At 45.9% G+C, this 17,477-nt stretch overlaps 1 protein-coding gene and 1 pseudogene across 1 annotated transcript; both read left to right on the forward strand.

Annotated features, from left to right (window-relative positions):
* Positions 1-3,601: 3,601 nt before the first annotated feature.
* Positions 3,602-3,702, forward strand: LOC122231549 (annotated as a pseudogene).
* Positions 3,703-13,756: 10,054 nt separating this feature from the next.
* LOC122231368 lies at positions 13,757-16,364 on the forward strand. The gene is made up of 4 exons (XM_042959219.1): positions 13,757-13,811; positions 14,210-14,584; positions 15,120-15,297; positions 15,959-16,364. Exons 2-4 carry the CDS (start codon positions 14,273-14,275, stop codon positions 16,117-16,119), a joined length of 651 nt encoding a protein of 216 aa, XP_042815153.1. The 5' UTR covers positions 13,757-13,811; positions 14,210-14,272; the 3' UTR covers positions 16,120-16,364.
* The last annotated feature ends 1,113 nt before the right edge of the window (positions 16,365-17,477 follow it).

Genomic DNA, 17,477 nt, shown 5'->3' on the forward strand with positions numbered 1-17,477 from the left:
ATGAGAAGTCACTGAAGTATCTTCCCAGAAACACTGCAAAGCTGCCAGTGGATATACCAGGGGCAGCTACTGACCACTGGCTGGTCACCAACTGGGAGTTGGGGAAGCTGACCTCAGTAGGAGCTGGTCCCTGGAAAAACCATTCTGCATGAGGCAGATACTCAAGGAAGCTGTGCCCATGAAGAATCTCATGTGGGAAAACTGCCAGCCCAAAAGCTGAGCCTTAGATGGGCAGAAGACATGAACAGACATTTCTCCAAAGAAGATATCCAGATGGCCAACAGACGCATGAAAAGATGCTCAACATCACTCATCATCAGGGAAATGCAAATCAAAACCACAACGAGATACTTTCTCACATCTGCCAGAATGGCTAAAATAGATGCTGACGCAGGGGATCACCATCCTGGTGCTGCTGGAGAGTAGTTCCCTATGGAGTTGACCAGACTCTTCCAGAAGTGCTGGTTGTTGGCAGTGTGTTCATCACGCTGAAGAAGTACGATGGTTGAACTAAACCCATCCCAAGGAAAGGTTCTGTGGGGGGCTTTGAGCTCTCAGGCAACATGTGTCTGTTAAGAGCTACTGATGGGAAAAAGATCAGCACCGTGGTGAGCTCCAAGGACGTGAGCAGGTTTCAGACGACTTACTCAAACCTATTGAGAGCTAACATGGATGGGCTGAAGAAGAGGGACAAAAAAAGCTAGAATAAGACGAGCTAAGAAGCACAGGGAAGGAAACCAGATTTCCTGTTCTCACCAGCTCACCACCAAATTACTTTTCTTCCTTTGGTTCTTACTTTCGGCCACAAAGCTAGGTTGCTGGTTCCCCTATAATAACGTTTCATGTGAGATTAGGGTCATTTTGAATGGAAGAAAGGCTGCAGTGTTTTCAGGGTAGTTGTAAGAAGCCAAGTCTATTTTAGAATTGGCTACTTGGTCTATGTTGCGTGGTTGTATATCCTGGGATTACAAAGTCTCTGTGTGAAAGACAATGGATCATTAAACCTATATTTATCTTCAAAAAAAAAAAAAAGGGAAAAAAAAGAATGGCTAAAATAAAAACTCAGGAAACAACAAGTGTCGCTGAAAACGTGGAGAAAAAGGAACTCTCATGCACTATTGGGAATGCAAACTGGTGCAGCCACTGTGGAAGACAGAATGGAGTTTCCTCAAAAAATTAAAAAGAAAACTACCGTATGATCCAGGAATGACACTACTGGGTATTTACCCAAAGAATATGAAAACACTAATTTGAAGGGTTATATGCACCCCTATGTTTATTGCAGCATTATATACAGTAACCAAGTTATGGAAGGAGCCCAAGTGTCCATCAATAGATAAATGGATAAAAAAGATGTGGTATATATCCACAGTGGAATATTATTCGGCCATAAAAAAGAAGGAAATCTTGGCATTTGCAACAACCTGGATGGGTCTAGAGAGTCTAATGCTAAGTGAAATAAGCCAGTCAGCCATACTATACAATGTCACTCATATGTATCATTTAAGAAATGAAATAAACGAACAAAGAAAAAAAAGAGACAAACCCAAAAACCAGACTCTTATCTATGGAGAACAAACTGGTGGTTACCAGAGGGGAAGTGGGGTGGGGAGGGGAATGGGTGAAATAGGTGAAGGGGATTAAGAGTACACTTCTCTTGATGAGCATTAACATATGGAACTGTTGAATTACTATAGTGTACATCTGAAACTAATTTAATTCTGTGTTATCTACGCTGGTAAAAAAAAAAAACCCAAAAAACAAAACCCCAAAAAACCAAAAACCAAAACAAAACAAAAGCTCAGCACTAGAGAAAGGGCAGGGGAGACGCACCAGAACCTGGAGAACCCTTTCTTCCTTTAGTGACTTTTCAGCGCCCTCTATTGGTAAGGACAGGACTTCCAGCAAGATGGGCTAATAAAACAATGGAGATAGTAGATGGCAGGGCTGGGTAGTACCAGTAAGATCCTGCAGCCAAAGAGGGAAGACCCACCAGTGGAATAGAACCCTCAAGTAGGCTGCTCCTTGGTTTTACAACTCTAGACCTCAAAGATGGTAGAAGAAATAAAGTTACATTTTAAAGTTACCTTTTGAAGCACTGCTCTTTCGATGCAAAATGTTTCAGTATTTGATGACTTAAAATCTGTTGAAAGGACAGTGATCTATTTTGCCTACGGAGATAAAACTGCGGGAATTTGCAAAGGGCACCACAGTTACAGTAAGAACACAATGGGTGGTTGGCGGGACCTGCTTACAGGTAGAGATCATGCCAAGATGATTTTTCAGCTAAAGCAGATGAAAAACACCCCAACGCCCTTCAGATGAAATCAAGGTTGATGATTCACTGGGAGACGTTAGCGTCTCTGTTCTAGATTTTATGCCAAAGACATCATATATGTCTTTCTTGTATGTCCGCATTCACTTAACCGGGAAGAGTGAAGAAGGAGCTAGACCATGATGACTAATGTGGAGGACAAAGGCAAAATACATACGGAAAAAATTAAACTTCCTTTTAACTTACAGCACATTGACAAGTCATTGAGACAGGCAGAGTGAACTTCCTCTAGGAACTCAGCTGCCTCCATGTTAATACTTTGCCAAGGGCAAAAGGCAATCTTGGCTTAACATTAGCCAGCCCTCCATGATCCTCTAAGTCTCCTTTAATATGTAAAAGTTCCTTCAGAAACTACCTTTATGTCTAACCCCCAAGATATATGTTAGCAATCATCCTCCAAGCATATGGCCCACTGATGTACATCTGAAGGGTCTCATGACCAAGGTTTTATTAGACAGTAATAAATGACCTTTCCTAACAACAGCTAGCCCCTCAAGGTCCTGGAAACCTTGCTTCCAAATTCCTTAGAGACTTCTGCTAACCCTAACCCACCCCCTCCCAACTTGAAAGTATATAATCAGTCGCTCCTCACAACCCCAGTGCAGCTCTTTGTGCCCACAGGTCCCGTCCCCATGCTTTAATAAAACCACCTTTTTGCACCGAAGACATCTCAAGAATTCTTTCCTGACCGTTCAGTCCCAAATCCCAACATTTCACATCAAGGACCATTTGAAATCAGATTTAAAAACACACAGCTAAACAACCCTTACAACATCTTTAGGAAGCGCAGACATTAAGAAGGAAGCCCCTGACTTGTCTTACAACTTTAGTTTTCTTTTTAACGCATCTGAAAGACATCAGCACCACTAGAAAGCCTTCTCATTTTAGTCTTGGAGAGCAACAAGATATGGTTCTTCTGTCTCCAGAATCTGCATTCTCTGAGTCACCTTCTACATGTACAACGTCTATGTCTTGATACAAAGATTTTCATTTTATTGCCTTCGGAAAAAGAGAATGCAGCTATGGGAAGATGGTAAAGTTATTGCCATAATATGTCCACAGCATACTGAATACAGCGTTTTTGTATGTAGACTAATGAATCTTGAATTACAGAAGTAATACGTGAATGGGGAGCTAACCCAGATTTCTTGAATGAATGAATAACAATGGATACAAGGGTGACTTTTCACTTTCTACTCTCTGTACTTTTGCTGTTTTTGTACAGTTTATTCTCCTGTGTCATTTGTGTAATTAAAAATAAATAAAGTTCTCACTTCGGCAGCACATATACTAAAATTGGAACGATACAGAGAAGATTAGCATGGCTCCTGGATGACATGCAAATTCGTGAAGCGTTCCATATTTAAATAAATAAATAATATCGGGGACGCCTGGATGGCTCAGTCAAAAGAGCATGCCACTCTTGATCTCAGGGTTGTGAGTCTGAGCCCCATGTTGCATTTAGAGATCACTAAAAAAATGAATAGATGAATTCAAAAAACTAAACAAAAATCAAATCAAGAACATTATCTTTCAAAAAAATTTTTTTAATGTTTATTTATTTTTGAGAGAGAGAGAGTACAAGCAGGGGAGGGCAGAGAGAGTGAGAGAGAGAGAGAGAGAGAGAGAGAGGGAGACACAGAATCTGAAACAGACTCCAGGCTCTGAGCTGTCAGCACAGAGCCCGACACGGGGCTCGAACTCACGAACCATGAGATCATGACCTGAGCCGAAGTCAGACACCTAACCGACTGAGGCATCCAGAAGCCCCGATAACATTTCATTTTTTTAAATCATAAAAATAATATTTTTATACTGTAATCAAAAACCTGTGTATGTTTCTGATACAAAATGTTATCTAGACTGCAGACATGTGGAGCATAGAACAGCTAGCTTAAGTGCTTAAACTATGAAAATTCTAGAAAGAACACAGGACATAATTTTGATCTTAGGGATGATTATCTTTTTGCAAATTACTACTGAAGTATAACTGACATATATGACATTAGTTTTAGATTGGGACACTTTTCTTAGGTACGACACCAAAAACACAATCTATAAAAGAAAACAATGATGAATTGGACGTCATCAAAATTCAAATGTAAAAGGTACATAATCTTTGATCCAGAAATGCCTGGAGCCAGGGATATCTTGTCACACCAGATAGCAAAAAGCTATTATCAAAGACTGCTAGGGTCATGCTCAAAAGGTCTCAGATGCCACTCTGACTGTGAAGAGGCCAAAGATGGAGTAGTTGAGTTTTTTCGGTTTCGTTTTTGTTTTTTAGTAGGGTCCACACCCAGCATGGCGCCCAAAGAAGGCATGAACTCATGACCCTGAGGTGAAGATCTGAGCTGAGATCAAGAGTCAGATGTCAACCAACTGAGCCACCCAGGTGCTCCTGGGGCAATTGAGTTTTAATAAGAATAACAACCGTGGGGCCCTGGCTGGCTCAGTTGGTAGAGCATGCTGTGGAGTTCAAGTCCCACATTGGGTGTAGAGTTCACGAAAGAAAGAAAGCAAGAAAGAAAGAAAGAAAGAAAATAAAGAATAACATTTGCAATGGATTAAAGCCCATCGAATGTGTTTAGAACCATGAGATCATAATAACATTTAAAAAGTAAGTGGCCGGGGGTGCCTGGGTGGCTCAGTCGGTTAAGTGACTGACTCTTGATTTTGGCTCAGGTCATGTCTCACAGCTGGAGCCCCAAGTAGGGCTCTGGGCTGACAGTGGAGCCTGCTTGGGATTCTCTCTCTCCCTCTCTCTCTGTCCCTCCCGTGCTCATGCACACGCGTGTGCTTTCTCTCTCTCAAAAAAAAAAAAAATAGCTGGCCACATTTGCAAGATGATAAGATGCCAATTCTTTATCCTAAAAACTGGTAAATAAAAGATTTAAGCATTGGGGCACCTGGGTGGCTTGATCAGTTAAACGTCCGACTCTCATTTCAGCTCAGGTCACGATCTCATGGTTCATGAGTTCAAGCCCTGCGTTGGGCTCTGTACTGACAGTGTAGAGCCTGCTTAGGATTCTCTCTCCCTCTTTTTCTGCCCCTCCTTCGCTTGTGCTTTCTCTCTCCCAAAATAAATAAATAAACTTAAAAAAAGACTTAAGCATTTATTTTGCCTTGCTTGTATAATATGTATCACTGGGTAACCAAAAAGCGTGGCCTTGAGGTTTTCTTCTGCATCAGACTTTGCCCTTGTTCCTCTGAGGCATCTTGGAACAGGGTTTTAGATTAGGTCTGGAGTCAGTGAGCAAAGGTCGGGATCAGACATGAAGAGAGCAAGCATTCCCTTGTAAGGGTAACACACACTTCAGTGGGCATGGAATATGGAGGTTCAGGATACTTGGCATTCTCTGATTTCTTTAAAATACTGTCATTTGAATTCTTGGGGTTCCCAAACTTTCCCAATCAATGCCCTAAATTTCACACAAAAGATCCGGATATAGTATGAATTCAATTTATTTGTTATGACCCTATCTTCAGCTGCACTAACCCTGTAGCTACTGGGGAAAAAATTCTTTTAAGCTACGCATGAGAACTACTTGGTGCTTTGTGGTTTCAGCCAAGAATTTAATGCCCTGAACTTTTCATTTTCTTTTTCTTTTTTCAGTTGTTTTTAAGTTTATTTATTTTTGAGAGAGAGAGGAGAGAGAGACACAGAATCTGAAGCAGGCTCCAGGCTCCAAGCTGTCAGCACAGAGCCCGATGGGGGGCTCAAACTCATAAACCATGAGATCATGACCTGATCCAAAGTCAGACACTTAACTGACTGAGCCACCCAGACGCCCCAATGAACTTTTCATTTTCTTTAAGCTCTCCAGTCCAGTCAAAAGCATTTGGCTCCTTCCCACAAGATATTTATTTGTTTTTTATTTTTTCAAAAGGATATTTATTTATTAATTACAAAAAAAAAAAAAAGGAACATACAGTGGAGAAACCCAATGGGCACTGTTTTACCTAAGCAGTCAAGGTTTGAATCACCAATAATAAAACATATCGACATCAGTTACTCAAATTGCTGGAACTCAAAATCCCCCACCAGAAAGAAAGAGGTATAAGCCTTGATGGACCTTTTTAAATTTTAAACACAACATACGCAATATGAGTGTGATGCTCTGAATTATTTACCAGGTGTGGTAGGCAAAACCATGCCTCCCCACAAGTTATCTACATCCTAATCCCCAGAGCCTGTGAATATGTTACCTTAGATGGCAAAAGGGATTTTGCAGCTGTGATTAAACATAGGATCTTTAGATGGGGAGACTATACTGGATTTTCTGGGCAGACCTAATGTAATCACAAAGGTCCTTATAAATGATACACAGAGGCAGTAGTGTGGGTCAGAGAGACTGATGGAGATGCTCTCCTGCTAGCTTTGAAGATGGAGGAAGAGGCCACATGCCAAACCTCTATCACCTCCTCCCCCATCCTCATCTCAGCTAATGAGTCTGTTTCCCACTTCCTTGGCAAAATGGAGGCAGTCGGAATTTCCACCCATCATTGCCACATATACCCCCCAGCACCTGCTCTGCTTGTTCTCTGAACCAGCCAAGCTCCTGTCCAAAGCCAATCCCCTACTTGTCCTCCACTTTCTATCTGCTCTCATCTCCTCAAGGACTCTGCTCTAGCAAGTCCCTCCTCTCTCCTCTAGCGATGTTTGCTCCCTACCGGATCTTTTCTATCAGTATACAGACATGTAGTTAATTCCTCCCCTCTTAAAAGCATATAAACATTATCTTGATCTTACTTCCCTTGGCAACTACCACTCATACTTTTGTTCCTTTTTGCAGAAAAAAAAGCCTGTTGATACTCCTTATCTCCAATTTCTCCACTTCAATTCCCTCCTAAACCCATCCCAACCTGTCTCTCAGCTTGGCCATCCATGGAAAAAGTCATCCATGACATCCAAGTCTTAAATTCTTAGTTCTCATCTATTGACCTCAACTATTCTTATTTCAAAATTGACCTGACAGACTACTCTCTCCTTGTGGAAATCTTTTTTGCACTTGACCTTCTAGGACATATTCCTTTGCTCTTCCTCCTGTGTCAGTGGTCTCTCTCAGTCTCCCTCTCCTCCCTGATCTCTTCAGGCTTCTGGATTTGGACTCCTCTCTTTTCTAACGTGCTCACTCCAGATTTGTGGTGTTAAGCACCATTTATATACCAAGGTCTCACCCCAAATTTATATCCAATTCAGACCTCAATCTTTAACCCCGTATCTACTTTCCAACTTCCCCTCAACATCTCTCTTTCTTGTTATAAGCAGTGAAGAATTGAGGATATTTGTTGCCACAGTTTAACATGGACTACCGTTAGGGCTCCTAACTTGTCAACAAGTCCTCTCTACCACTTTATTTAAAACTGCAACCCTGATTTTCCCAGTCCGACAAACTTGCTCTACATTTTTTTCCCATAAACATAACATCTAATTTTGTTATTCATGATGTCGGTTGTTAGGTCTCTGTCCCCACTAGACTGTAAGCTCCACAAAAGGAGAGACCAGTAGTTTGTATACTAATGTATCCCAAATGTCTTGAACAGGATCTAGCATAAAAGGTTTGTTGAATGAATGAATTACATTATCCTATTTGTATATATGACAAGTTTTCCCCCCATGAATAAATGGGAATCTCTCTGTATCCATAACATCTAGTACTTTCAGACTGACACTTTGCTCTATCTTTTTATGCGATTCCTCCCCTCCTCCAGGACATGCATGCTTTTTCAACCTATGAGTTTTTACATATAAATAAAGGCTGATCCTTATTTTGGAAATTGTGATACTGTATCTTTTAATATTTTTCCCATTGCATTTTTTCTAATTTCATCATTGGGAATGCCAATTACCTTATGTTAGATTTCATTTATGAATCTTCTACCTCGATTACCTTTTCTATAATCATTTTACAGTGTTGTTCCCTCCTATAATGTTTTGGTTCAGAAACAGGCAACTTAATTTAAGCTAATGAACCACTGGGAAAGATGTGTAGGGGAGACTATCTTCAGTCTTTCAGGGGCTTCAGTCTTTGATGAAGAAGTGCCATCAGTCCATGGTCACCCAGTGTAGATGGCAAGGAAGTTTAAATACCTCGACCTAACTCCTTCACCCTTTCATTCTTTTGTGAATTATTCCTGTTGGCCATATCACCTGGTAAAAAATGGGCAAAGGAGCCCATCCATACCATCATAGAGCCCACCATCCCAGGGCATGGGGCAAGCTGGAGAAGATGGCAAGTGGATCTGGAGGTGCAAAGGGAAAATATCTAGTATCAGATATTCTTTGGTGGGGGGGGGGAAGTTCCTTCTCCTCTAAGAAAGAGATCCAGGAATGGAAGGACCTGTTCTCTCTTTCTCCTCTGGGTGTTATATCCGGACACATTGCTTGGAACCTCTAAAGTCAACTTCTTCCTTTCAAAAGATGCATCAACTGGCCCTCCTCTGGATTTCTCGGTTTGTGAGATATTACGTTTAATTATTCTAAGCCACTTTTTGAGTTCTCTTTTACTCACAGCTTATTGCATGATAAATGGATGATGGTGAGCTGCCTGGAGTGGCATTCTAACTACTAATGAATAAAGTTCTTTGGATTCAAATTTTTCTATTTATGAGTGGTGCCTGTGAAGCCTAATAATAAAAATTCAGATGGGGTGCCTGGGCGGCTCAGTGGGTTGGGCGTCCGACTTCAGCTCAGGTCATGGTTTTGTGGTGCGTGGGTTCGAGCCCCGTGTCAGGCTCTGTCCAGCTCAGAGCCTGGAGCCTGCTTCAGATTCTCTCTCTCTCTCTCTCTCTCTCTCTCTGCCTTTCTCCTGATTGTGCTCTGTCTCTCTGTCTCTCTCTCTCAAATAATGAACATTAAAAAGAAAAATTAGTGGGGCACCTAGCTGGCTCAATCAGTTAAGCATCTGAATTTGGTTCAGGTCATGATCTCACGGTTTGTGAGTTCAAGCCCCGTGTTGGACTCTGCGCTGACAGCTCAGAGCCTGAAGCCTGCTTCAGATTCTATGTTTCCTTCTCTCTGCCCCTCCCCTGCTCATGCTCTGTCTCTCTCTGTCTCTCAAAAATAAATAAACATTAAAAAAATGCTCATACTTATTTTATAAATAAATGCTTATTTACTTCTGAGACAGAGAGAGACAGAGCATGAGTGGGGTTGGGGGGGGCAGAAAGAGAGGGAGACACAGAATCTGAAGCAGGCTCCAGGCTTGAGCTGTCAGCACAGAGTCTGACGTGGGGCTCGAACTCATAAACCGTGAAATCATGACCTGAGCTGAAGTCAGTCACTCAACCGACTGAGCCACCCAGGTGCCCCAAAATTTTTTTTAAAAAATGAAAAATTAAAAAAAATTCAGACCCTGTTTAAAATATATTGGTAAAAATCAATGCTAGGAACGTAATATAGAATAATGATCCTACTATAAATCAAAATTTAAGCAGGCATAATTCACTGTCACCATGATTGGCTGTCATAGAGAAACTCATGGAGCCTGTGGAAAGTAATTGCATTCATGTCCCCAGTTATTGGCTTCTCTGTATTCACCTTTTTCCCTGTAGCTTTGTAGTCTCCTCCCACTCTGACTCTGGGTTGAACTTGTGACCGACTTGGTCAAATAGAATGTGGAGTGCCATGCTCCATGCCTTGGCCTCAAAAGGCTTTGTATTCCACCTCCCTCTAGGAACACTGCCACCTCCATGTGGGCAAGCCCAGGCTAGGTTGCTGGAAGATGAGAGACTGTGTAAAGGAGAGCCCAATGGTCCCACTTGAGATTATTCTAGACCAACCTACAGCCAGCTGATCCCAAAGTATGTGAGAGATACAATACAAGACCAACAGAGTTGCCTACCTGACCACAAAGTATTAACTGAATACATCCAAAGCCAGACTGCCCAGTTGATCAATAGACTTGTGTACAATAAATGTGCAGTGTTTTAAGCTACTGTTTGGGGGTTGTTTGTTATAAAGCAATAGCTAACTGATACAGAACCTCAAGGATTAACAAATCTGAATGGGTACCATGCCACAAAGATTGGCCCTACTGACTGTAGGAATAATGTGAAAAGATTTTTCTTCTATCTGTAGTCTATCTGTACCACATGGAGGATGCTTTGTTTATAAGAATTTACTAGATATGGCTCCAATTGAAAATCCTCATGAGAGGGATGCCTGGATGGCTCAGTTGGTTGCGTGTCTGACTCTTGATTTCAGCTCAGGTGATGAGCTCATGGTTGGTGGGTTCGAGCCCCATGTTGGGTTCTTGCACTGAGAGCACAGAGCCTACTTGGGATTCTCTCTCTCTCATTCTCTCTCTGCTCCTCCCCTGCTCTCACTCGCTCTCTTTCACAAAATAAATAAATAAACTAAAAAAAAATGCTCATGAGACAGTTCTTGGCTCTGCCCAGTAGAAGTCAGGACTGAACAGTTATGGAAAACCAACTGAGAGGCCACATTCCTGTGCCCATCCCCACCCTCACTGCTATGATACTAAAATCTTGGGCATGGAGCATACCCATGGGAGCCACTTGGGGGCAGATATGTGATGGGTAAGAAATTAAACATGGATGGTTATAACCCAATGGTGGAATAGTGAGTGCAGAGGGAATTTACCAACTGTCCCAAATTGTCCCAACTCTGTGGACTTCCTGGAGTGACTGGCTATTCCAGAGGACATTCATATCAAGAGGCAGAGTGGGTCTATGCAGACAACTGTAAACACACCTTGGGAGAAAAACTTTGGGATCAAAAAGAGGGAATACCCCAATATCCTTCAGCATTTCCTACTGGAGGAAACAGTAGGAAAGCATTTAGGAGAAGCTATTTAGATACACATCTGAGTGAATCTAGATAAAGATTTACTTTGTCTAGAGTAAATAAATGGATGGATTTCTCCAGACCTTTTAGGATTGCCATAATGGCAGAAAATCCTGTTAACAAGCTCATGGGAGAACAACAGAATCATCCAGGATGAAGGAAAGATGTTGACTGAATTGGTGTCCTTTGAATGGGGACAGGAAAGCCATTAATGGGCCTTGGAAGTCCAGGATCCGGTAAGTGGAGTGAGTGTCAACCAAATGGGGAAATGTGCCCATTGCTGATGGTTCAGATTCCTGAAAAATCTAAACCACACTGGAAGCAGTGTCTTTAAACTGGAGCTTTAGAAAGTGTGACTACCAGCCTCTTGGATTCCCTTTAATGGTTTACACTCAAACCCTTGGCATCCCCAAGTGGGTTAGCTAAGAATAACAGGGGAGGCAGCAGCAGTGGAGGCCAGATTTTGAATCTCCACTTAAAACAGAGCAACTATATAATAAAATAAAATCACATGGTCAGAGTTTTGCAACAAAACTAGATAACATGGTATACCCATGAGCTCCAAAACACAAGCCAGTAAAAACAAACTAACAACATCCCCCTGCCCCCCGGCGCCACCCCGAGACTGGCATGGAGTCAGCATCTCCGCAGGAAAAACAAGAAAGCAACAGACCTGAGAACAGTTATTCACTGGCAAATAGGGCAGGTCAATTTAAAAGCAGCAAGCTGAAACCAGGAAGCGTCTTCTCAGCCCAATACTAGATAAATGCAAGGGGTCCTGCATTAGTAGGAAGAGTCTCTTAGAAGATGACACTAATGGGGTGCCTGAGTGGCTCAGCTGGGTAAGCGTGGGACTCTGGATTTCGCCTCAGGTCGTGATCTCATGACTGGTGAGATCGTTGGTGAGATGGAGCCCGGCGTGTGGCTCTGTGCTGAGAGCTTGGAGCCTGCTTGGGATTCTCTCTCTCTCTCTCTCTCTCTCTCTCTCTGCCCCTCCCCTGTTCTCTCTCTGTCTCAAAAATAAATAAGCTTAAAAAAAAGATGGCATTAAAATGATGCACGGTGCACATTTTTATATATGCAGAGATAAACAAGCATCTAACTCCTATGAACTCTCAAAATCCTGGGAGGTGGGGGCGAGTCCCTGCTCCTCTGCTGACCTTGGGCATTTGCTAATAGAGGGGGGGCGGGGTAGCCCGGGATGAGCTATCTCCTCAGTCTCTCTTACTAAGGGTCTCACAGGGGTGTGCTGAATTCCCTGTTATTCCACTGCCTAAAAATCCCTGGATCAGGGGCTTAGAGACCTGGGCTCTATCCATGGCTGCTGAAACTTCGGGCAAAACATTTCACTTTTCTGAGTCTCAGTCTCTTTACCTGTAAAATGGGAATCATTTTAATAAGTGTTGTGCTGCTTATATCAAGAGACTATGGGGTGGACCAACAGAGACCACTGATTTGGAAGTGAGGGGGTCACAATGGCTTTTCACAGCACGAGTTCAGGTGGTGGTTCTGCCCTACAGTTGGGAGATCTTAGGCAAGCTGCAACTTCCCTCAGCCTGTTCTCACCCGTAAAATCGAAATAGTAATCATCATCGTCGTCATCGTCGTCATCGTCTGAATTGCAGAGCTGCTGTGAGAATGAAATGAAGCACTTATCAACTTAGACATATCGAAAGCACTCACTAAACTTTACTAATGTCTCAGTGATGCCTTTGTTAATTAGTCCTTATGCGAAGACTAAGATCTTTTGTGCTCTTCCCACTAGCAAGCGCCAGAGGGCGACATAGACGGCGAGACCCCAGCTGCAAGCACTCCTGACGCAGCGCCACCATTGGCCACGTGGTGGCGCTAAGACACACGATGTCTGATATTTCCGCAAAGTTTGGGGAACAGAAAGAGCTGACGGAATAAGAGAGGATAGGGGGGTAAAGGGGAGCTCTGAGGCTGGAGGAGCCCTGAACCGAAGGGTCAGGGGTCCCTGGACCATGTAGCTTCCAGATTTCCGGGACACAAAAGGATCATTTGGGAATGAATGGGTTTTGGAGTCTTTTTGAATAAGAGGGCGCCCCCTTCCTTCTAGCGCCGGGTGTGCATCCCCTTCCCTAGGGCAGCCTGGATGCTGGAAGAGGGATCGTTCGTCTCTGTGCGCTCCTCCTCTCCTAGCTCTAGCTCATTCATCTGCGGCCGCGGTACGCCGTTGCCATGGAGACGTGATGCAGGCGGGGGTGGGAGGGAGGCCCCTGGTGACGTCCGCGCTGCTCGCAGCTCGTCTCCCGCGGCCTCCCAGTTCTTGCCTATTTTGGAAGAGAGCCGCAGCCCTTCTGCTGATGCGCGCGCGCTGGCGCCTTTTAAAGGCAACCGGCGGAGTGGCGGCTCCGCTAGAGGCCGGGAGCTGCCCCCGCCCCCGAGCCGCGAGCCCGGCGCGGAGCCTGGGCCCGGGAAGCCCCCCGTGCCATATACCCCACCCCCATTTTAGCGCCCTCCACTCACTTTAGGGAAATTTCAACCATGAGAAAGGAGGTCCTGTCCTTGCCCCTCGTCCCCCTCCTCCTCCCTCCAACAGGGGAGATTCTTCTTCCATAGGAGCCTTGGAAGGAAACAAGATGCCAGGCCTAGCGCGTTTGGGGATCCTCTCTGGACAAGGCCACAGAGTGAAAACATCAGGTGAGAACTTCACTGCCCGCGGGGCTACCCCGGGTCTCTGGAGACCCGTGCCCCCCTCCAGCTTCCTGCCTTAGCCTTTTTGTCCCGGGCTTAGCCTGGGGTTGGTTTAAGATCTTAGCTGGAAGGCCCCTGATCAGTTTCTCCAGAACACCCATTAAACTGAAAGGGAAACTGAGGCCCAGAGAAGAGCAGTGACTTAACCAGGGTCACATGGGATGTTCCTGGAGAGCGATGAGCCAGAGCCCAATGATGTAGGCTTCGGAGCCAGAGGTCGATCCCGTGTTCCTTAACCTTGAGAATAGCTGGCACGGTGTGTCAGCCTCTGGCCCTTGCCCTGTACCCAACAGCGGAGCCAGACATCTCCTCTTCCAGCATGGCATCTGCTTCTTCTTCCCCAGGACAGTCCAGACCTAGATGGGCTTTCCGGACCGTTAATCACTCCAGACAAGCTTCTGGATCCCATGGACTCTATGGCCAACCAACTAGGTTGCTACTTGCAAATGTCTGCTTCCATCGAAAGCTTCCTACAGGTCACCAGCTCTCTGGAATTTTCTGGGACCAAACCTTTTCCAGACTGCTTACAAGCACCAGCTAGTTTCTGGATGGACGTATGGCTTGCTGGTTCTGGCAGAGCTCCCCAGAGCCATGTGGACCCAGCTTTTTGGATTCCCCTGCCCAATCCTAATGATGCCTGCACTCTCCCTGTAACAATCACAAGGGTGTTTGACCAGAACTCACTGAAGACTTCTGTGAAGTACTTGACCATGCCCAAGGTGATGTATAGATTCCTGACGTCTCTGGGCCCCTACTCTGGACCAGGGCTGGGGACCCAAAGGTGGATCCAACCCAGCCTGGCTGTGAGCACCAAGCCTGGCAAAGGAGAGAGGTTCCTGCTCTGGAGAAGTTAGCCCTGGAATCTTGAATGGCTCTTCCTAGGGGTATCCATTGCCAGAGCCAAGCCTTTAAATGAACACAAGTGGAAACTGAGGCATCCCTCCAGGAGACGTTATTTGCCAAGCTCACACAGCAAGTCAGTACATTGTTGAGACTGGTTCCCAGAACACCGCCTCCTGGCCTGGGCTCTTTCTCTGCCTCTTGGTCCCAGAGGCCAGCTTTTACAAGGCACACAAAGGTCACTGCACTGTGAGCCAGGAACCTGGTTCAGGGTCCACTTCTACTAAACGATGGCTGTGTCACTTGGATCACTCAATTCTCTGTACTAGGTCTCAGTCACCCAAGGCGGATGACTAAGGGGCCCCCCACTCCAACTGTGAGTCTGGGATTCTCTGAAATGTGGTATTTTTCCAGGCTGTGGAGTCCCTCTATGGCAGTCTGTGGGACACTGCTGGGGTGTTTTCCTCCAGGCTGAAGCTAAGGAGGAGTATAAAGAGACAGTACTTGCTTCAGCCGCGGGCTGTGCAGACCTCTCCGAGGATGACCTGGGGTCTGTCTTACATACCTCGGAGCCCTGCGGATCTCTCCAATGGTAAGTCCCCTCATGCACTTGGCACAGAACTGTGAGAATGGCCTCTGATGGTGCTTGCTTCCATCAATGTTCACACAGGCCAGGTCTCCAAGGCCCAAGGCGGCCCTGCTTGTCCAGGGCTAAGGACTTCATCCTCCGGGAGACTTCAAGCCCACCCAGAACCTAGTACTAGGCACGTGGGCTCTTCCTACCTCATACTGGGCCTCAGAGAGGCAACATTCAACCTCCAAAGCCTGAGAGGCACTGGCCAGCTGGGTCCTGGACCCAGAGATGCTCAAAATGCCAGAGAGGGGAGGTCCCTTCCAGGCCAAGTGGTCCAACCCACTACCACTGACATTTTGCAATCAGGGAAACTGAGCCCAGAGAGGGGAAGGAGCTTGCATAACACCCAAGTAGGCTGGTAGTGGCAGGGTTACAACCAGAATCTTTGTCTCCTGCCCAGGGCTCTCCCCTGCATCAAACACAATCCACTGAGATCTAGGCTGAGCCCACCTCCAATCCTCCAGAACCTTGACAATCCTTGACAGAAGGCTCCTTCAGCTCATCCCCTGTCTATTCTAGGTGATTCGAGAGATTTCCCTTCAGCTGGATGGTCCTTTATCCTAAAGCTTCCTGGTGTTCCCTCCCCATCTGCTCAGGGTTAATCTTTTCCTGCTTCCAGGATCTGCTCCATCAACAGGCCATAACTGCCGCTCCTGTTTTCTTGCTGTGGTCCAACCAACTCCTTGCAGCTCTAGCATTTCCAAGGATGGGGAGTCTCTGGTTGCTCCTAGGGTTTCCCTTCTGTCACTGGCCAGTCCCAGGTCTACTACTTCCCCATGACCACCTCAGCCTTGAACCCCATCAGTCTCTCCTGGGATGCTGCGGACCATTCCTTGCAGACTCCCTCTCTGCTGGACCCAGGGCCAGTGGGAACGATAAGAGCTCACGTGTGGGGTTGCCATGAGGTTTTAGTGAGTTAATGCCCGCATTAGGTATATAAGGTGCATCTGTGAACTCTCATGTTGCAAAGTGTGTTCAGGTGATAAGAAGGAGATCCTTGAAGCTAGCGCCTATGGTGGCCTAGGCACCTGGGGGCAGAAGAGGGAAGGTGGCCGGGAGGAATCTGGGGTAGTTGGGAGTGATAGAAACCAGGAGTGTTTTAAGTTGGGGAAGAAGTTGGTTAGGTTGGCTTCTAGAAAAACGGCAAGGGGAGCTGAGTTGCTGAGCACCGAAAGGGCTCACTGGGCCTCCCTGCCTGGACTTGCTGAGTACCATGGGAGCCGGTGGTACCCGGGAAGGACCACACTGGGCCCAGGGCCAGAGCCCTCAGGATGATTTTGTGTGTGTCCCTCAACCTTCCCAGCCCCCCGTGTCCTTTTCTTTGGAACCGCTGCAGCCCCTAGCCCAGCCCAGCCCATCTGGTGCTCTCGGACCAAGCTGGGCCGAGGCTACAAAAAGCCAGTGGGTGCCTGGGTCCTGTCATTCCACAATGACAGAGCATGTGCTGTCTCCCAAAGCAGCCCATGCCATCTCTTCAGAGGCTTGTTCAAAATTATATTTTTCATAAAGGTGAAGTAATGGTGGCCGACAGTCCGTCATTCAACGTTGATCGTGCTCCCTTCATGCGGCGGGCATTGTTCCAGGTGCTTTAATGATTTAACTCATTTAACTTTCCCTCAAGCCTTTGATGCAGGAGCTATTATTCTCCTCACATCCCTGTTTAACAGATGGGTAAACTGAATCATGAGAGGTTAAGCCATTTGCCCAATGTGAAGGAGCGAGGACTCCACATGGAAGTCTCACCCCAGAGCCCATCGCTGGACGCCCACCCTCTCCTGCCTCCCTGAGCCCCAGGATCCCTCCCACTCACCTGCATTCCCACAAAGAAGTTACTGGCTTTCCCCCCACACCCGTCTGCTCTCCCCCATGGGCCCCCTCTTGGTCCTGCCCGTACACAGGAGCCAAGCCTCCTGGTCAAGGTGGGGGCTCAGCTGCCCTTAGCAGAGGCTGCCCCCTCTTCACCCGCACTCCGCACACCTGTTAACACAGCCTCAGGCTGTGAGGGCTTCTCACATTATGCAGCTCCCCATCCCTGTAAAGGGTCTCATTTCCGCACTCCTCTGTCTACCCCACCCCACACAGCACAGCTCGACCGGCCAGTCACTAGACATCCAGCAACTCGGCTCAATTACACGTCC

Source organism: Panthera tigris, chromosome D1, assembly GCF_018350195.1.
Source record: "Panthera tigris isolate Pti1 chromosome D1, P.tigris_Pti1_mat1.1, whole genome shotgun sequence".
Classification (NCBI taxonomy): domain Eukaryota; kingdom Metazoa; phylum Chordata; class Mammalia; order Carnivora; family Felidae; genus Panthera; species Panthera tigris.

Excerpts from the sequence above, each read along its gene's own strand:
- LOC122231368 (XM_042959219.1), top strand. The coding sequence starts at position 14,273 with ATGGACTCTATGGCCAACCAACTAGGTTGCTACTTGCAAATGTCTGCT. Across the intron at positions 14,585-15,119 it reads AGTACTTGACCATGCCCAAG|GCTGTGGAGTCCCTCTATGG; the intron begins GTGATGTATAGA and ends GTATTTTTCCAG. Across the intron at positions 15,298-15,958 it reads CCCTGCGGATCTCTCCAATG|GATCTGCTCCATCAACAGGC; the intron begins GTAAGTCCCCTC and ends TCCTGCTTCCAG.